Raw genomic sequence first — 20,231 nt, forward strand, 5'->3', positions numbered from 1 at the left:
TCGAGAAGCTACTTCTGTTTTGCTTATTTCCTTCTCCAGCTTCAGGAGCAGGGCAATGAAGGGCTCGTACCTGAACTACCCACTTTGATATGGGTTCCCCCAAGTTTCTGGCTGTGTAAGCGAGGCCAGGGAGGTAAGCAGCTGTCTCTGGCCTCTGTACAGCAGTACTCCCAGCTCTGTCCCTCTGCCCAGGTTAGTCAAGGCATCATAGTTTGTTCCTGGAAGGTTTAGCCTCGGGGGAGCAGAGAAACTGAGGTGGGGTTGTGGGGACACTCCAGGAGGAGCTCAGGTCAGAACTTCCAGCTAAAAGTCTGTAGGTAGTCGGCCCTGCAGGACAGGAAGGGTGCAAGCGGCTTGGGAGGCTGAGGCTGCATGCAGAGCTTCCCCAGGAGGACCAGGCTGGGCCCACTCAGGTGAGTGGAGTTTGGGGAAGAGGGAGTTACCTGTGTACGTGGTCTGTCCAAACAACCAGGCTCCTTCCACAGGGATGTAGCCTTTACCACTAGGGCAGATCTCGCTGAATTCGACTGTGCAGGGAGGCATCCAAGCTCAGAGAGAGAAGGGCTCTGCCCCCTTCCTCTCTCCCCTTCTTTCCGTGTCACCCTGAAGAGCTGACCCTGAGAGGAGTTGGGACCCTTGGGGACTTACCTGAGTCCTCAGCCGGGCAGGGGTCACAGGCGTCTCCCCAGCTGGCGCCCTGGGTGCAGCAGCACTCGGCCTGCGTGGTGTTCCGGCCCAGAAGGCTGGAGCAGTGTGGCTGGCTGTTCTGCCCGGAGTAGCATTCCATGCGGGTGGGGCCTGGGAGGTGGTCCCCTGGCGGGGCCTCGGGGATACTCTGACCTATGTGTGATAGATGCCCCTTTTATTGTCTGTTCCTCTCTGGGGCACCCTAGCCTTTGAATGTATTTTTAAAATTTAACATTTATATAGCACTTTGCAGTGTACAAAATGCTTTTACCTATATTACCTCGCTTGATGCTCTCAGCAACCTTATGATGTGGGTATTATTATCATCAGCTCCCTTTTACAGAGGTTAGAGAAGCCAGGTGACTTGCCACAGCCACCAGCTATTAAGTGGCATCACAGGGTGTTGACCCCAGTTCCTCTCTGCAGCATTCCACCCTGTCTTCCTCCACTCTAGTGGGGTGCCCACAGTCCCTGCATACCATGTGCGCAGCCCTCTGCCCATTTCTCTGTCCACACCGTACCCCAGCCCCTCCCACCCGGCCTCATCCTTGGTCCTGCTTTCTTTTCCCCAAGTCAGAGAAGGCCAGCTGAGTCCTAGTCCAGCCTGGGGTGAGAGGCTGAACCCGGCAGCTCTGGGGTGGAGTAGGGAGGGAGAGTCGAGCTTAGCTCAGCTTCAAGGCCTCCCTCAGCCCGAGGGCTCCCTGCCGTTGGACTGAGGGTCCTTCCAAGGTCAATCTGAGATCACTGGGGCCCCCCTAAGTGGCATCAGAGCTTCCTGACCCTCCTGTAGGGTCATCACAGCCCTGTAGTCTCTTGGCTGTTCCCTGGTTTAGAGCAGAGCCCCTTCCTGTCTTGACATTTGCCACACTCAGACTCCTTGCCTCTCCACACTCCATTCCTAAGCTGCACCCCTGCCCGCACTGCCCCAGGTCCCCCCCCCCCCCAGGCTCCCTCTTGGGCTGGGGCAGTGGAAGCGCTTTGTCAGCCATAGAGTGGTCGTGCATAACAGGGTGGAGTATGGGCTGTGCTCACCTCCAGCAACCCGCGGGCGGCAGTGCCCCTCCTGAGCGTCGTACTCCTCCAGGTCGCTGGCGCAGAGGCACAGAAAGGAGCCCTCCACATTCTCACAGAGCGCCGCCCCACACACGGCCAGCATGAGCTCACACTCATTCACGTCTGCCAGGCAGGAGAACAGGCTCACGGGCAGAGAAGAGGCAGCCCAGGCCCCCTGGCCCTGCCTCCAGCCCAGCGGGCAGATCCTTATTAGATCCCCCAAAAGAAACAGGCTAGGCCTTGGGGGAAGAGCAGAGGTGGCCGAGTTAGCAGGAAGGAGGAACGGATGAACAGAGGACACGGGAAGGGAGAGAAGAAGGGTGGCAGATAAGAGTCACTAAATGGACAAAGAGGAAGGGTTCCTCCCTCTGTGCACATTCTGGAAACGTGCCTCTTGAGACCCTGAGGTCTGTGGAGAAGGGTGGTGCCCTCATTAGTGTGCTTGCTCCCCCTGCTGGTAGAATGTGGCCATGCTTCCTCTGCCGGCCTGGCCAAGGTGCCAGCTGTAGGGTGGAGCTGAATTCTCCCTTCCTCGCCCACTCTATGAGGACCTCTTACAGAGCCGTGTGACCATGAACATTTCAGGAGGAGGGCCCTAGGGCCTCTATCCAGGATGGCCAAGATCTGTGGAGATGGGATAAAGGGCCCAATGGCCTTCGCTGGCCCCGAGCCTGGCTACTCCGCAGGCTTCTCACCAACGCAGTCCCAGCCGGAGGACGAGGTCTCAAAGCCCTGGTCGCAGAGACAGCGGAAGGAGCCATCAGTGTTGTCGCAGAAGCCATGGCTCCCACACACAGTGTCGTTGGCACACTCGTCTATGTCTGTGGGACAGTGGGGACCAGAGTGTAAGGTGCGCTCTCGCTCTCTATTTACTGGCAATACTTATTAATACTTATTAATTTATGAACACCAAGATCTGTGGAAAGTAACTTCTAAACACAGGACAAGAAAACTCTAACATTAACATTCATCTTCAGTTTTTGTGTATAGAAAATATCCAAACTGCAAAAATAGTGTCCTCAGGAGAAAATAATTTCTAGCTGGTCATGTGAAAAATAGGTGTCCTCAGCCTCTCACCTCCAACAACCCCTCCCTACTCACCAATACAGTCTCCATTCGGGGCCACGTGGAAGCCAGGCTGGCAGCCCAGGACACAGCGGTAGGAGCCAGGACTGTTCTCACACCTCCAGGCCCCACACACCGAGTCTCCGGAGTCCTCACACTCGTCAATATCTGTCCCCAGAGCCATGAGAGGGGACAGAAGTGGCCAGGTCACTGCTCTGGCCCCACCTCTCTGGCATTACAAGGTCATGCCCCACAACCTTTGGGGTCCTTAATCTGTTCCAAATAACTGTGCTCATCTCAACCCCAAAACCTCAAGTTCAGGATCATTTCCCCTGACCCAGGGGGATGAGTGACATTCCCCCTTTCTCCCTACAGCAGACTTTATATTTTATATAAAACCTTCACCAACGTGTATTACTACAGAGAGTAGTCTTCATATATCTCCTTTGCAATTTCAAGATTGTCCATAACTGTCTATTTGTCCTAGCAAAAGACATTGAACCCAGCAGCTGCTTAATAAATGTCTGTTGAATCAATTTGGCTTTAAAAAATAGATTGTGTGCTCTGCTAGCACAAGGATTATGATTGTCTTCATTTTGTCATCCTCAGACAGTCCCTGAGTCAGCAGAGGCTCAGTAATTGCATTATCCGTTGCATGATTAATCTGTGGAAAGAGTTCTGCTTCCCAGAAGCTGCAGTTCCTGGTCCCGGGGAGCTGAGGACCAGGCAGGGGTGGAGATGGGCAGGGGCAGGGCAGAGCCCTGTCCGCTCCCCCTGGCAGAGCCCTTACCCACACACTCCCCGCTCTCTGGGGAGGTCTGGAAGCCAGTATCACACAGACAGTTGAAGGAGCCCTCCGTGTTGACACAGTGCCCTCCCAGACACCGGTCTGTGACTGCACACTCGTCCACATCTAGAATAGAGACGTCTGTCAGCAGACCCAGCCATGAGTCCCCAGGGCTCTGTGCAGCTTCTTCTGGGCCCCGAGGAACCCACAGGAGGGCCAGGGAGTGGCTTGGAGTAGGAAAGGGCTGAAAGATCTGAGAGAGAGTCCAGAGCTGGAAGCCAGAGGCTAGGCTCGGAACTGGGCCTCTGTCAAAGGGTGACACTCAGAGAGTTCTGAGGGTGCATGCCTGCCGTAGACATCATTCAGAGGCCCTGGGGAAAGACTCTTGAGTCCCTCCCTGACACTTGGCTTTCTTTAGTCACTCTCAGCCTCCCATCTTCCCATCCTTGGGTTGGTGAGCATTGTATTTCAGTACTCTAGACATAGCCTCTAGCGCCCCCTGCTGCTGGCAAGTGGACATGGCCAAGCTGGCTTCTCACCTTGGCAGCTGGTGCCCCCGTCTGCGCTGGCAAAGCCGGGAGCGCAGAGACAGAAGAAGGACCCGTGGCTGTTGAGGCACTCGCCGCGGGGTGCACAGTACTCCTCTCGCATGCACTCGTCCACGTCTGCAGAGAGAAGATAGGCAGCGGTACCTTCTGGGGATGTTCCCACCTCCCCACACACTCACTGCCCTAGTCTCCAGTGGGGAGACCTGAGCCACTCACCCTCACACACGGTGCCATTGGCCAGTTGGAAGCCCTGGGGACAGAGGCACTGGTAGGAGCCAGCTGTGTTCTTGCACTCGCCTCCCAGGCAGCTGCTCTGGAGGTCTTCACACTCATCCACATCTGCAGGTCACACAGGGAGGAAGGCAGCCGATGGCAGTAACTCCCAAGGGCAAGAACCAATGCGGAGGTCTCCAGAGGGCCTGTCACCTGCCTGAGGAGACTGGACCCATGGGGCATCATCCCCTTACAAAGCCGCACAGCTGAGAGGAGCTGGTGAGGGAGACTCTGGGGAGCAGAGTGACTGCAGCTCCCTGCACTTCTGCCCCAGCCCAGCAGGCTCCCCTTGCCTCTGGCTGGGCTTCTGCAGCTGCCCGCACAATGCCCACCTTAGGGACACTCAGCCTCTCCCAGCAACCCTGGTCTAGAGTGGCCAAACTTTGCTTCCCTTGTCATGGCTGAGATGGCTTAGATTTTACTGAGAAGCAATGGGAAAACAAATGAGAAATAAATCAAGGAAACAGATTCAGAGAACCTGAGAAGGTAACAGAAATTAGATTCTTCAGATTGGTCTACAGGTTACCTGGTACAGGCCAATGCTTTTCAAACTACAGTCTCAGCACGCACATGTATGAGGAACCCTCGGGGAGTTTGTTAGAAAACAGATCTGTAGGCCCCCAGCAGAGCTGATTTAACAGGTCTGAGACAAGGCCCAGGACGCTGCACGTTGAACAAACTCCCCCAGCAATGCTGACACACACTGAAGCTTGTAAGCCAGTGGCTCACTGGCCCCCTAGACCCAGGTCTGCAGTCACCTTTCTGACTCCTGTTGGAGGAGGGATGAGAATAGGTATCCCCAGTGGGCCCGCCATCCGAGATGGACAGAAGGGCCCCTGGTCTAAAACAGCCCCTGGTGGGTCCTGGTCACTCCCTTTTCTGAGGGTGATGGGTTAGCCATGCTCTCCTCCCCCGTGGGGCGCTCTCACCTTCACAGGTATGGCCCAGGGGGCTGGGCCGGTAGCCCTCCTCGCAGTCCTTGCAGGAGAAGGAGCCAGCAGTGTTGGTACAGATTCCTGAGGGGCACACTCCCGGAAAGGCACACTCGTCTAGGTCTGGGGCAGACAGCCAGCCAGTTACCCAGGGCCTGGGAGGGCTCCCTCCACGTGATGAGGCAGGAGCCTCCCCATACCTTTGGCCTCCCTCCCTGAGCTTGTAGGATTCTCTCTGGGCCCCTGGGGAAGGTCAGGCCCTGGCTCTGGGCCTTCGATAGGGCAACCCCAGCACCCTCTCCCTAGAATGCTCCTGGGCAGCTCTACCATCCGCTTCCCTCTGGGCTCTGTGACTCCCTTTTCCTCCTGTCCTCACCTCCAAACTTGAGGGTTCTTTGGGAAGTAAGAAGGCCTATATTCTCAGTTCCCCTCTGCCAACCCCCTTCCCAGTGTCACCTTCACAGGCAGTGCCGTCTTCATTCACCCAGTACCCGCTCTCGCAGGCTGAGCAGGAGAAGGAGCCCTCAGTGTTGAGGCAGAGGCCTGCAGGGCACGAGGCCCGGCTGGCACACTCGTCGACATCTGAAACAGGCCATTGAGTTCTGTGTGGGATTCTGCAGGACAGACATGGCAGGATAGCCAGAGACTGACAGGAGGGCAGGGTAGGGGAAAGGACAGGTCTTGGCTGTGTTGGGTCAGTATGGTTAGGGATGCAGGACTACAGGTGGATTAGGAGTGTGTGTGCAGAGGGAAGGAGCTGTGGGCTGATTTGCTTGTGGATGAAGGTGCTTCAGCATCTAGTACCTTGGCAGCCCTTCTCATCTGAGGTGACCTCGTAGCCCTGCTCACAAGAGCATCTAAAGGAGCCCTCCAGGTTGATGCACTTTCCATGGGTGCAGACCCCGGGGGTCAGACACTCATTCACATCTGTGGGAGAGAAGTCCAAGAGGGCAGGCTGACATCCTCTCCTTCATGCAGCCCCCATTGTCAGGCTTAGAGCATCTCAATTATGAGGCCAGGGAATCAGCATTCAGAGGAGCAATAGGCCACCTTGGGAAGGCCATGGGGTCATTCCTCCTCCTTGCCCCACCCACCTAAGCAGGCCAGGGTGCCTTTGCCCCCTACGCTCACTTCAGCTCTATCTAGTAACACAGAGCACCCTGCATATGTCCTAGAAAAGCGGGCCAGGTCCTCCAGCCCTGGGCTGGCTTGGCCCATCTGAGGACACCCAGAGTGAGGTGTCCAAGACCCGTGACTCACCTTACAGTGGGTCCAAATCTCTCTGGCTTCCTACCTGCCAACTGAACTGGTATGATCCCAGGTTCCAGCCCAACAACCAGCATCAGTAGGTGAGTGGGCAATGCAGAGGGAGGCCAAGCTATGCCTGGGTGGCCGAGTGGCAGTCTCAAAGGCCTGGGAAATGTCTGCCCTCTCCAGAGCCTCAAAGCATCTATTCACAACTCAGGCCCTGCTGGCATTCTGAACCCCAGGCCCTTCTTCCTGAGGGGGCTGAGGGAAAAGAACATTCCTCCTACAGCTGACACATAGCCCCCTCTGGAGGGAGAAGAGTACCCACAGCTCAGTTAGGCATTGCTATTTAGACATTGCTGTGGAGATGCCGAAGAGCAGAAGACGCTTCTTCTGTGGGAACCACAGCAGGGACTGGCTGCTGGCTCACACCACCCAAGTCAGCCTCTTCCTAAGATGCTCGGCACCTCTCTCTACCCAGCAGGATCCAGCCACAGAAGTTTCTGGGACCTTGGGCTGTTGCTTCTGAACAGATATGGCCAAGGAGCCAAAGGGCCCCCACCCTAGCTGATTCAGAGGGCAGAGCAGCAGTAACTGAAGCACACCCATCTCATGCCCGACGTCATCTGGGAACCCAGCTGGATCATGGGGGAGAATAGCCTCTAGGCCGTTTCCTCTGCCCACTTCTTTCCCTCCCTGTGTGAGAGCTTAACCAGAGGTCCCAAGGCCAAACAGCCCTCTCTGTGCCTTGGCAAGCAGCCCTTACCTATACAGCTCCCACTCTGGCCCCTGTAGCCCTCCTCGCAGGCCAGGCAAGTGTAGGAGCCAGGGGAGTTGACGCATCTCCCATCAGGGCAGGTGCCAGGGTGACGGCATTCGTCGATATCTGCAAAATAACAGCCCCTCCCTTGGTCATCCCTGGGAACCACAGCACATGAGTAGTTCGGTGAGGAAGCAAATCCTTGACCCTGCCCTTGGCTGGGGAGAGGGAGGGACGTCAGTTTCTGTACAGATGGAAACTAGGAAAAAGTGAGTGTTGTCTTGTGTTCCCAACTCCACCCCCCACCCACTGTCCTGGACAAAAGAGAGAGATGGAAGAACTTTAGAAAGGGAGACTCCCTGGGTGGGTACAGGAGGCTGTGGTTACCACTAGGTATGGGAGGGTAGAGAGCTCTATTTGTGGACTGTTGGGAAGGGCCTCTGTATCTCCCTTGGTGACTCCTGTTCCATTACAGTGGTGACAATTACTAAGATCGGCTGTGCTTGGCACAGCAGAGGCCCCAGCATAGATCACCAACTGGGCAATGAAGGCAAAGGGGGCTTCCCTGCACTGGGAAGAGGGACTGAGGGTGAGTCCAATCTTGGATGCAGCCAAGACCAGCCCTGAGGCTGCTGCAGAGTTAAGGTGGAGGCTGGCAAGGCTTCTCTGCTAGAGAGGAGACTTTGCTTCCAGCCAAGAACCATGCAGGGCTACCAGTACCCACTCTGGTGAGATCCAGGAAAGTCAGCCAGAAAAGATGAGCCTGAGCACCCACTGGCCTAGCAAGGGAAGAGGGGACCCGTGGAGGGAGAGGAGGAGCCCAACCAGGGAGTGAGAACAAGGAGGAGGAGGGAGATGTTGCTCCCAGGAACTGCAGGCAGGGTTCTTCCCCATGTGACCTGACATATCAGGGAGTCCATCATCCAAGGCATCCGGGGACCTAGGGAGTTAGGGAGGTCATATCGCAGGGACAGAACTGTGGGTTGGGACCATAGGAGGACATTACGCTCCTCTGGCCCAGTGTTGAGGCTCCCAGTCACTACTCATGACAGACAGTTCGACTGAGCTCCAGAGGAAACAGGAGGATTTACTCTTCCTAAATGAGTCATTGTCATTCTCCTGGAGGAAGTCCATCAGTTTACACAGATTCAGAGGCCCTACTGCCTGGGAGGAAGACCCACTCGGCATCCAGGAAGAAATGCAGGAGGCAGGGCCAAGGGTCAGAACACAGGCTTGCTGCAAAGGGACTAAAGTGGGCAGCTGTCGTTACAGAGCAGGACATGGGCCCTCAAGTTGAGGGTGAAAATGAGTCTGCCCTGAGGTTGTTTGGTCTGCAGAAGACAGGACACATAAAGGCCCTCTATCCCAGGGAACAGGGCCCTCTCAAGGCCAAAACTTCACCCTGAGGGTCCAGAAGAGTAAGACATACACAGGGCAGATGGTTATTCAGGTGAGTATCTGCAAGGAGTTACCCAGAACTCCTAGGTAATCTTGGGAACACTGAGATAAGGCTCATCTCTGGAAGACAGCAGCCAAGAGCCCCTAGCTGGGTTGTGGCAATACCAGCCTAATTATTCTAAGGGCTTCTATAAAGACGGAGATGGAGAGAATGAGACAGAGATGGAGGGAATGAAGGATCCAGGACCACCAACTTTGGCCACCCAGGAGAGAACAGCCAGCACCATGGCCTGCTGGCCTTGCCTGAGGTACCAGAAGGAGGGTGGGCAAAGCCATTGGGAATGATAAGCAATCCCTGCTTCAGGGATGCAAGACTTCGGAAATGAAGAGAAAGAGAATGAGGCAAGGGTCCTCCTCTAAGACCATACTGAGAAAAAAATGAAGTTCTTGGACCTTTCCCACAGGGATCAGGCAGTGTAGGACAGATCAGATTTACCAGAAGCAAAGAGCCCTGAGGTTTGTCCTGCCCCAGATGTTCTGGGTGCATCTGTGGAGGTGGTACATGAAGCATCTTATGTTGGGCATTAGAAGACGTGTGGTGCTAATGCTGTTCACTAAATATCCCAGTTCTCCATTGTCTGGGCCAAGGTGGGCTTGTGCCTCCTGGTCCCTTGTGGTTGGGTGGGGTCAGGGGACTAGCGCTGGCCAAAGAGCTAAGAGTGGATATGATGTGTGTAATTTATGGACCAAAGCATTTAATTGTGTGCAACCCTCAGAGTTCTCTCCCTTTCTTCCGTGGAGGCAGGTCACATTCAGGATGCTGGCTATTCCTTTAGCCTACTTCTTGAATGAGGAAACGTGGGACAGGACCCCCAGCTGACCCACGATGGACTTGTGACATTCATCGGAGAGAAACTTTGCTGCGTTCTGAGTTACTAAGATTGGGATTGTTTCTTAATGCAGCATAACCTGGTCTATCCTGGCACACCCCTGCTGGCTTCCTTCCTTGGACCAGAGGCCCAGCCAGGGACTGTCATATGTGAGAGGTCTGTCAGCAAGTGGGAGACGGAGGGCAGATCAAAGCAGCCCTTAGTCTCCACCTGAGCCAGGGTGGAGTGGACTTCTTCATGGGAGTGGATATAACAGAGCCTTTAGCCAAACCAGACAAAAGGTGCCAGATGAAGGTTCTGGATGTGGATTCCGCTTCTAATCAGTCCGTGTTAAGGGCAGACGCTCTAATGTCACCAGATATCCTGAGGCTGTTCCACCAACCTCTTGGTGCCTGTACTGGAGCCAGATTTTTCTGCCTGGTCCAGGGTTTGAATTTTAACCTAAGATTATGGTATGTTCTGGTAGGTTTTACCCTCGTGGTCAGGGGCAGGAGCTGTTTTATTTATTGCTATATTCCTCGCCCATGGCTGGGACCAGCTGGCATTCAACAAGTGTTTGCTGACCAAGGAATGAGACCATGTGACAAAAACTTCACCCCCTCTTCGTAGGAGGCTGCTGAAGAAACCCCAGACGACCCATGGAAACAGCCACCCTGGGGACCACTGTGCCGCCCTGCTGTCTGGACATGGGAGGATCCTGGAGTTTCTCTGACCAGCGCCTCAGTCTTTGCTTGAGGAATGTAAGGGCACCCGCCTCTGGTCCGTGTGAGCTCACAGGATGGGGAGGGTGCCCAGTCAGGGCCAGAAGCTCAGGTGACCTTGGATGTGGGAGGGGACAGCAAAGCCCTGGCAGTCTGCAGGGGAATCTAACCCCTTTCCGTGGGAACCCAGAGTCCTGGTACAACGGAAATGCCACTGAGCCTTTGGATGGGCCGCTGTCCAGACCACTCAGGCCTTTCACCAGAGACTTTGAGTTTAAGTGGAGAGAGTGGTTTCTTAGTTGGAGAAAGAAGAAAGAGGGAGAGGAAATTGACTGGGCTCCCAGGGAGATGGGCCGGGTCTGTGGTTACTGATGGAAACCTGGAGAAGTGTGCAGGCTACATCAGTCTTTCTTTCAACAGACTCAGAGCGTCTGCCCTGGGCTGGGAACTCGGCCTGACCTCTCAGCCGAGGTGTGTGTCTGGATCCTTTCCTCCGGAAGGGAAGGGGGCAATCCAGAGGTGTGGGCCAGGGTGTGGAGGAGTCTAGACGTGAAAAAGAACGGGGCCCTCAGATAGTAACACTGTCCCTATTCACTGAGGGCTGTACGCGTGCGGTGTGGGTGTTAGGTTACGCAGTCCTCACATGAGCCTCTGAGATGGGCATTATGGTTTCCATTTCAGATGTCGAGACGAGAGCCAAACCCAAGCCTGTCTCCACCAGAGCCTGTGCCCTTTACACAGACAGTAGTTCGCGTAAGTCTGATCTTTTTAATGTCTGGTATTCTCTTGGTCCATTTCCTTTCATGTTGCTTTTCTTTTTAATAAAGTCTAACGTCAAACTCCTCTTGTTGTTGTGATGCTTCGACGAGGTAATCTATCAAGTTCCTAGCACAGCACGTGGCACTGGAGGTGCCATCAAATGCGAACTCCCTTCCTCTCCCTTCTCCTGGAAAATGCTAGACTGCTGTCTCCATCATGCTCATGAGAACAAGGGAAGGGGCTCTCGCTTTGATCATGCGGAGGCCTGAGTTTTAAAGGGAGAGGCGTTGAGAGGGGAAGGTGACACTCTGGGGGTGCAGACAGATAGTTGTCTGTCCTACACCCCAGCCACCTCTCCCCTTTGTAAGGGGAGACTTTTTAGGACTCTGAACTTTGCTTCTGTGGCAGTGGTATTGGGAAGGGGGGCTCTCCCTTCAGGAGGCACACCAGCTCATGCCTCACCTCCAGGGCCCTCTGAATCCAAGCAAGTCCTGGCCAGGAAAAACCTGGAGGCTGGGAGGAGTCTGGCCTAATCTTGGGTCTGGGACAGGATTTCTTTCCAAAGAGAGCTTTAATTTGCCCTCATTTATTCCTGTCTTAGCCAGTCTTGGGAGAACATGACCCAGTCCTCTTTTAAGCATTTGACACCCAAACTGGGAGGGAGGTGATAGTGACACAGCTGCTTGGAGCTGGCATGATAGTGCCAAGCCAGTCTGCAAGGAGACCAGCTGTCAATGTCACAGCCACCTTTTGACTGGGCCTAGGAAAGGGGACAAGGATCAGGGTTCATTCACTCATTTATTCAACTAACATTTGCTGGGGTGTCCAACACATGGACATTTATCAGGCGTCCACACATGGGTCATCTAAGGATATGGTCCAGCCCTGAGGCACTCACACCCTAACAAGCTTTAGCAATAGGCCAGAGCCCAGGAGCATCCCAGATAGACCGACTCTTCCTCTGCCCCGTGAGGAGAGCACGTGACTCAAGGTAGAGAGGCAGAGAAGGGATGTTCCTAGGGTCTCATGTAGATAAAGTTGCTTGAGCTCCCCTGCTGCAGGGGCAGACAGGATGCCAAAATCTCACTGAGAGGACAGAAGGGCTCTGGAATTCCCAGACGGGCTCTGTCCCTAGGCGTGGGCTTAGCATCAAGGGGCCCAGGCTGGGATAAGCTGGAAGGGGAGAGGGTGGGGAGGGAGCAGGAGATGGCGGGGGGGCATCCCATTCCTTACCTTGGCAGTGTCCCTTCCTGACCATGATGTAGCCCTCGTCACACTTGCAGTGGTACGAACCCTCCGTGTTGGTGCACCGCCCCCCAGTACACACCTCTGGCTGCTCACACTCGTCTATGTCTGTGAACACACAGAAAAGTCTTAAGTTGGGGTCAGCCCTGCAGGGGGTCCTGGAGCGTCCCTTCAGAGGCCGAGGACAAGGACGCCCATGCTGAGGCCCAGGCAAGGAAGACATCCTTGCTGCAGCCATGATTGGCAGGGTGCTCCTATGCCGGGTCCGAGACTGATCTAGCTCAGGCCCCTGCAAACCCCTGAGTCCTTTCTCCCAGGGGATGCTACTTGTGGGGCCTGAGGCCCTTCACTGCTGTCTCCTTACCCTGATATAAGGGCTGGTCTTGAGGTCAGGTGGCAGACCATATGGCATGATCTGAGGAGGCCAACAAAGTCCCCCTTCTGACCCCAATACATCCCCCAGAGCTCTGTTTCTGGAGTTCTTAGGGCCCTTCTCAAAGGTTAGAGATTAAGCAGCCAGTGAGAGACAGCATGTTAGGCAGCTGTGGATCTATCGATGTGGTTTATTCCATTGTCCCAAAGCATGCTGGTGCCCTACAATGACTCAAAAGCCCAACCCTGGTCATGGCACTGCCCTGCTTCACACCTACCAGGGTTCCCTGCTGCTCAGCCGGACTCACAAGGCCACTGCCACCTGACTCCAGCCTTGCTGGATTTGCTGATCCCCACTGGTCTAGCCTCCAAACCTTTGTTCACATAAACGCCTCTGCTTGGTTTGATGGCCAGCAGAGTGCTACTCCCATTTCAAGGACTGGTTCAATTGATCAACTCTAGGTTGCTCTGGCCACTCCCCATTCCGTGCCCCCACAGTCAAACTGATGGAGGATTCACCTTTGCCCCTCACCCCCAGCACTGGTCCAAACACTATACAGAGTCCTTGTACAGATTAAATGAGATAATCTAGGTGAAGGGCTTGGCACAGCGCCCATCCGGCACAAAGTAAGCACTGAAGAAATGTTAGCTATTATTATTATTCTGGCATTAAACCTATCTCATAAAATCCAAGCCCCTCGGCCTGGCAGGTGAGATCTTTCATGATCTGGCCCCTGCCTACTTCTCTCAGCTTGGTTCCTGCCTCTCACCCACCTCCTAGCCTCAGCCACACAGGATCTGCTTCTGAGCTTCTGCATGTACAGTTCCCTTGCCTGGAGTGGCTTCCCATCGACCAGCTTGGCTGTCTCCTACTCATCTCTCAGGTGAGGTTGACCTCTCCCCTCTGATCCATATGCCCCTTTCCAGGGCCATAGGATCCAGCCCTTATAGTAACTGTTCATTTACTTGCTTTTTTCTCCCTTACTGCTGAGAATGTGCCTTATTATCCTAGTGTCCCCAGTGCCTAGCATAGAACCCCAAAGAATGCTTATTGCATGAATAGAATAACAATTTGTTTATGCACAGGGTTTTCAGCTGAGAAGTACTTCATAAAACTTTAGTGCACAGCGGAGTCGCTGGCAGAAGGTATAAGATGCACACTCTCAGGTCCACATCCAGGGACTCTGCCCTAGCAGTACTGGGCAGGCCCAGGCACCTGCATTTTAATAACTTGCCAGGCAATTCAGAAATAAGCGGCCCTCCCTTTGAGAAACTCTAATCCCAATGGAAGAGAAAAGGAAACTCAGAGGTGGAGCCATGTGTGGGAATATGATAAGGGACCCACAAACCGGTGGGGTCAGGACGACAGCCTAGTAGATCAGGCTGGGAAAACCGAGCTGCTTTACAGAGAAAAATGGAAGTGGACAGAGAAAAAAACGGGACCTTAACACCCATAAAAAGATGCACTCTGGATAGATTAAAGCATGCCATGAAAGGCGAACTATAACTTCAATAAAAGCAAGTATAGGAGAATATCTTTGTGACAGTGATGGGGAAGGACTTCTTAAATAAGGCCCTGAAAGCATAAAAAAATAAGGCAAAAAGGTGAATTTCCATACATCAGAATTAAGGGTTTCTGTTAAAAGAAGGACGTGTGGATAAGGTTAATGGACAGAGGACAAACTGGGAGAGTTGCAATATCTAAACCCAGCCAAGTATCTGGAATAAATAAAGAACGTCTAAAAAGCCACAAGACAAAACAGCAACCACCACTGAAAAACTGAGCAAAAGACAGGAGTAAACTATTTCCAGATAAGGAAACCCAACAGCTAACGTACAAAGAGATACCGTACTTATTAGTAAAGTAAATGTTAAATATTTAATATTCAAATAATTTATTTCAACCAAGTATTTACATTTATATTAATCTGAATTCTAGGAATCGTAATCATTTATTTTAACTAATTATATAAATTAATGAAATAATTCCTAAATAAAAATAAATGATTAAAATAATGAGATATTGTTTTACAAGACTGGGAAAATTTAGAGAGTGGAGGCTGTCCTGGAGAAGGTCTCATTAGATGGCAGCCAGGCCCCACTGGGAGAAGCACTGACAGCTGACCTTGAGCTGCCTCCCTCCTCCCCCAGCTGTTGGATCTGGCAGAGACATCCCAGACACCCAGGCTGGCACTTGTCGGAACCCCTTGTCTGGGCCAGTCCTGGCAACACCATTCCTTGCAGCAGCCACTGCTTGTCCTGGCCAGCACCCCGGGCTGGGCCTGCAGCGAACGGTACCTCTGGCCCAAACTTGCCAAGGCTGCAGAGCCCAGAGAAGCCTCTTGCCCCTAGCCTCTCCTCTCGTTAACTCCAGGCTGTTCAGAGCGCTGCTGCCTGAGTCACCTCCCCGAGAGCCAGCTCACCGCATTGCCATCCACTGCTTACAGACCTCTCCTGGCTGCCACTGCCTGCAGGCCAGTGTCCAACCACTTCAGTCTGGCACTCAAGACACTTCACAAACTGGCCTCAGCTCCTGCCACTTCCTCCACATACCCCACGCTCCAGTCACACTGGATTTATCATTATTCCCAGAGCCTGCCAGGCTTGTCCATTCCTCTGCTGTTTGCAAAAATGGTTCCCTTTCCCTGGCACACCCTCTTCCCCCTCCCTTCCTTCACTATGCATGTAAAGCAGTGTGTTGTTGGAAGCCAACCATGCTTGGGGCCAGAATGACTTTGATTCTGTTTCCAGCTCTGCCGCAACGAGTCATGAGGTCCCTGAGTGTTTCAATGCACCTCTCTGAGCCTCAGTTTGCTAAACCATAAAATGGGGATAAGGATTTCCACCGTAGGGGGTTGGGATGATGAACTTCATCAAATAAAGTGCTAGGACAGTGCGGGCCTAGAAGAAGTGCTCATTAAATGGTAGCCATTATTACTCTGTCCCAGCCTGCACAGCCCCGCACATTCCTCCATATAGAACCAGTTGCTTCCTCATCCCCCAGAGGCGCCATTCACACTGCGCTCATCGCAGGATCCCCAGACCTTACACAGCACCTGGTGCGTGGCTGCTCAAGACTTGAGTGCAGAATGAGCGATGCACGCACTTCTCCCACTCCTCAGTTAGGTGGTTTCTTTCCTTCACTGCCCTCCCCCCATAATCAGGTTAGGAGACCTGGGTGGCTTTGCTCTCTGCAGACCAGATCTCTGGGGGATGAGAACTTGAGGAGACCCTGGCAATGGCAGGATACACAGCTTCCCCCGCCTCCAGGAGGCGCCTGTGAATGACTCCCTCAGCTGCCCTGACCCAGTCCGAACCAGTAATGTGAGCCCCAAGAACAGCAGTGTCATTCTCCAGGTGAAGGGTTCCCAGGGGGCTACGGATCTTACAGAAGGCACTGCATCATGTTCTCTGTGAGCTCATTCACAAACATGTGTGTGGAGTGTTTTGTACAATAGTATAGATGCTGCATAATAAAGGGTTTGTGTTGGGAGCATCTTTACCCAGAGGCGCCATGCAGAGCTTCCCAGGGAAGCTCAAAGCCTCGCAGGCATCTCTGAGCTGCTGAGGACCCCTGCTCTTCTGCAAAGCCATGCCTGCTCCCTGGTCTGCCAGGAGTCCCATCCTTACCTAAATCATAGCAGCTCCTTGTCACTCAGAATTTGGGTCCTCATCTCCAGCCATGTTCCTGGACCCCCTCAGACTCTTGGCTCCCCCTCACAGTTCCTTGGAGCCTTTGTGAATGTGGCTGCCTTTCAGATTCATACCTTTCCTTCTGGTCTCAGCGTAGGGTCGGCTTCCTCCCAGGTCCAGGTCAGAGCTGAGGTCTCTGTTCCTGCGGCCCCCACACTCCCCACACTGCCGCACTGTGGCTGGCTGTTGTGAATGCCTGGATCCTCTTTCACCCCAACATTATCTGCAGGGTCCTGTGCCCATCCCAGAGGCAAGGGTGGGCTCGGCTTACCTTGACATTCCTGCGTGGAGCCTGAGGAAACCAGTGTGTAGCCAGGGTAGCAGAAACAGGAATAGGAGCCCACACGGTTGACACAGCGCCCTTTTCCTGCACAGGGGTCCCTCAGACACTCGTTGTCATCTGAGCAGAGAGAGGTGGGGAGGGAGGTCAGGGAAGCCAGCAGTGCGTTTCTTTGGGCACCTTCCAGCAATCCATCCAGGGCTAGACAGAGGATGGTCTAGGGTGCAAGGAAGGGATGAAGGAGAAGAGGAGGCCAGGGAAATGAAAAATCTCTAAAACTGGGAGCCACGAAGTCAGCCCATTGGGCCCACTCAGGTACTAAGGGCCTGGGGCAGCTGCCCAGCACCTCCCTCCTGCCCCATGACCCCCTCCTCCAGTGGCCCCAAGATCACTTCCTTTCTCCTTTAAGACCACAGTGGATGTATCTCCCTTGTATAAAAATATTGGAAGGGATCAGGTCCACACTTGTTGTCTTAGCCCCAAACTTCTCCCCAGGGTGGCCTCGGTGGAGCTGTGCACACCTAGGGCAGACCTGGGGCTGCTCTGCAGGCAGCAAGATGGCCCGTTTGAGGGGTGGGCTGATGTCAGAGCTGAGGGCTCCAGGCACCCGTCAGGGGCCCTGGGCTGACTTTCTACTCTCCTGGAGTCCTGGAGACTCATCAGATGGTGCTCCTAGAGAGTGGTCTCCTCAAGGTTAAGGTTAGCTTTGTTGACCGAGACTGTGTTCCTCCTCGACCTCCCAGCTCACACCACTGTCTGGACCTTCTGCTGCCTGGACTCTTGCCTCTGTCCCCCAGCCCTGCTCTCATCCACCCCAACCCCTGAGTGAGTACCCGTGCAGTAGGCCTGGCTGGGGTGCAGTCGGTAGCCAGGGTTGCAGATGCATCTGTACCCATCTGGGAGGTTCACGCAGGTTCCTGGGCCACAGATGTTGGTGCCTCCAGCAGCACATCTGTCAATGCCTGTGGGAGACAGTGAAAAGCAGAGGTTATGGTGGGTAGGGGATGGGTGAAGACAATGGAATCAGGGGGCCAGGGCCCAGGGGCCTCAGAGGACCCACAGAAGCCTCACTCCACCCTTTGCTGGGCCCTCCCACATCCATGTATAGCATGGCCTGCATGAGACCCCATAGTACCTCCTTCCAGAGCCCTGAGCCCTACCAGGATGGAGCTCACAGTAGTGCATCCCTCTGACTGAGACCCATTGGGTTCCAGTAACCTATGTCCCATGTCCCAGCAAAGGGCCTCCCCTCTGAGGCCTCCAATCTGACCTCACCCTGAATATGGACACGGATCGCACCCACAGTGCCCAGTGCTTCCCTTCCCCGGCAACTCCTGCCAAGTTTCTCCTAGACAGATAGACAGATCTGGTGAGTAGGCTTGGGGAGAACTATCAAGGGAAGAGAGAAGACGTCAGCTGGGCCCACCTGAGCATGACCTTGAATGCCATGTAGCGACAGGCCTGTAAGCAAGGAAGTCATGCAAGGTGGGGTGTGATCATAGCCGTCTCAGAAACACCACTCATCTTGCTCAGAAAGGCAGCAAGATGGCAGATGGACTAGGAGGGGAAGCACAGGAGGCCCTGAGAAACTTGCTGGAATAATTTAAAGGAGGACTGTCTTGGGTGGTGGTAATGGGGTAAAAAATAGGGAGACAGATGCTGAATTCAGAATGAGTTTGGAGACTCACCAGGAGTCGGGGCTGGGGATGCATAGTGGGCAGACTCTAGCTTTTTTGAACTGTGTCCTTAATACTGGAAAAGAACCTGGCACTTAGAACATGCTGAATGAACAAATGACTGTATGAATGAGTGATGCTTTCTACCTCTGGGTCTGCCCTGAGGTCATAGCCAGAAGCCCACATACCCAGGGCTCCCTCGCCCAGCCCACAGCACTGACCAAGCCCTGGAGACCCAAGGGAATGAGTAGGGATGCAGCCTGTGTTTGCAGCCAGGGGAGCTTCACAGCATGTAACCATTGGACTGAACTGAATGTGCACACTGGCCTACTTGCAAGGCTACCCAGTCCCTCGCCTGGGCTCTAAGTTTGTGTCAGCCTGGGGGCTTGTGGGGATCCCCAGCCAGGTTCTAAATATCCTCCTAAGGGGTGAGGTTGGGGACAGTAGGGGAGAAAGGGGATCAGGCAAAAGACTGTGGGTGGTGGTTGGGGGGGACTCTGTCCCCCCACATGGCTGAGAGCTGCTGCTGAGCCTGGCCTGGGCTCAGCTCCTCCTCCTGCACCCCCGTCCCTGCTTCCAGGCCCCATTTCCTTGTCAGAGACTCAGAATTCCCAGCTGAGCCCCTTAACCCAGCTCATCTTGCCTGCTGAGCAGAGGAGGGACGAGGACCCTCCCTGGAGCAGTGTACCGAGCCAAGAGAGAGGTCCTGAGAGAGGACGCCGTGGTCCTGGCCTGGGAAAGCCAAACCCCCAACCCCACTCCACACTCTCTGGACTGTTCCACCAAGCTTCAGGGTCTCTCCTTTGCCAGAGGAAATCTGGAAATACCCCTCTCCCCCAAGGGGACCTCAGTCTGTGAGGTTCAGAGATCAGCAAGCCCCTGATGAAGACAGGCGTGAGGGTGCACGTGTGAGCCCACGTGAGCCCACACACATAAGCACACGTGAGCGCACACGTGCACAGGGAGCAGCAGCAGCTTCTTTTGAACCAAGTCACCAAACAATGAGCCTTTGAGGAGGGCACATTCCAGAACAAGGTGGATTTGCCAGGGATCTCCTCCATACCACACCCCCTCACCATTGGAGCTGGCCAGGGGCAGGGAACACGGGCTCCCAAGCAGTTAAACAACCTTGAGAACTAGAACTGTTTTTCTTCCCGAAAGTCGGCCCTCCCTGTGGGCAGGAGGCTGCCCACTGCCAGGGCACTCAGCCGACTCAGGGTCAACAGCCTGGAGGAGCCAAGCTCCCGGAGGCTGTACATGCTTTCCTCAAGAGGGCCCCCTGGATTCTCCTGGGAGGCCTCTGAGTAAGACCCTCCACCAAGACATCCCTTCTCTTTCTCCTTCCTGGCTTCGCCGGGCCTCTGGACAGGACTCCTGTGCTCACTAAGGGCACCCTGTGCTCTCTGTGAGATGAAGCCAGGGGTGGTGGGCCTGGCTAGGAATTCACTAGAGATTGTTCACTGGTTGGAGAGGCCCTGGAGTCGGCTCTCACCAGCCACACCTCCTGGGGCTGGCTGCAGGTACCTGAGGGGGCCAGGGTCACCAGCACATCGGTGGGGGTGGTCACTTGCTCTTCTTGCCAGGTCTCTGGAGTCCCCTGTCCAGGCAGTGATGGCGTTGGTCTTCCTGTGGCATCTCCTGCAGAACAGCAGGGAGGAGGGAGCAGGTGGGCCACAGCCCCTTGGCCACCCGCCTCCCACCCCTAGGCAGTGTTCCCTCCAGAGATGCTGGCAGAAGCCCTTCCCTCGTCCTACTGTTCCAGACTCTGAGAACCAGGGGTGGAGCCTAGGGCGGGTCACGCCTTCTGCTTCCTAGTCTCCTGAACTTAACCTGGCTCTGAAGAGAGTCAGAGAATCTGAGTGCT

General features: G+C 54.5%; 1 protein-coding gene across 4 annotated transcripts in view; it reads right to left on the reverse strand.

Moving 5' to 3' along the window:
- Positions 1 to 20,231, reverse strand: part of LTBP2 (latent transforming growth factor beta binding protein 2) — a 100,021-nt gene that overhangs the window by 6,212 nt on the left and 73,578 nt on the right. For 2 of the 4 annotated variants that reach the window (XM_044774011.2, XM_044774009.2), the window contains exons 15-30: positions 19,892 to 20,005; positions 17,525 to 17,653; positions 16,683 to 16,811; positions 12,335 to 12,454; positions 7,360 to 7,479; positions 6,150 to 6,272; positions 5,802 to 5,927; positions 5,343 to 5,468; positions 4,357 to 4,479; positions 4,132 to 4,257; positions 3,596 to 3,718; positions 2,842 to 2,973; positions 2,436 to 2,561; positions 1,720 to 1,863; positions 649 to 840; positions 444 to 527 (exon numbers count right to left, since the gene is read on the reverse strand). In XM_044774011.2, the coding sequence (XP_044629946.1) occupies positions 444 to 527; positions 649 to 840; positions 1,720 to 1,863; positions 2,436 to 2,561; positions 2,842 to 2,973; positions 3,596 to 3,718; positions 4,132 to 4,257; positions 4,357 to 4,479; positions 5,343 to 5,468; positions 5,802 to 5,927; positions 6,150 to 6,272; positions 7,360 to 7,479; positions 12,335 to 12,454; positions 16,683 to 16,811; positions 17,525 to 17,653; positions 19,892 to 20,005 (2,037 nt within the window). The remainder of the gene's footprint in view (positions 1 to 443; positions 528 to 648; positions 841 to 1,719; positions 1,864 to 2,435; positions 2,562 to 2,841; positions 2,974 to 3,595; positions 3,719 to 4,131; positions 4,258 to 4,356; positions 4,480 to 5,342; positions 5,469 to 5,801; positions 5,928 to 6,149; positions 6,273 to 7,359; positions 7,480 to 12,334; positions 12,455 to 16,682; positions 16,812 to 17,524; positions 17,654 to 19,891; positions 20,006 to 20,231) is intronic. The other 2 variants (XM_070514066.1, XM_070514065.1) reach the window with 1 other exon arrangement.

This window comes from Equus asinus, chromosome 7, assembly GCF_041296235.1.
Source record: "Equus asinus isolate D_3611 breed Donkey chromosome 7, EquAss-T2T_v2, whole genome shotgun sequence".
Taxonomy (NCBI): domain Eukaryota; kingdom Metazoa; phylum Chordata; class Mammalia; order Perissodactyla; family Equidae; genus Equus; species Equus asinus.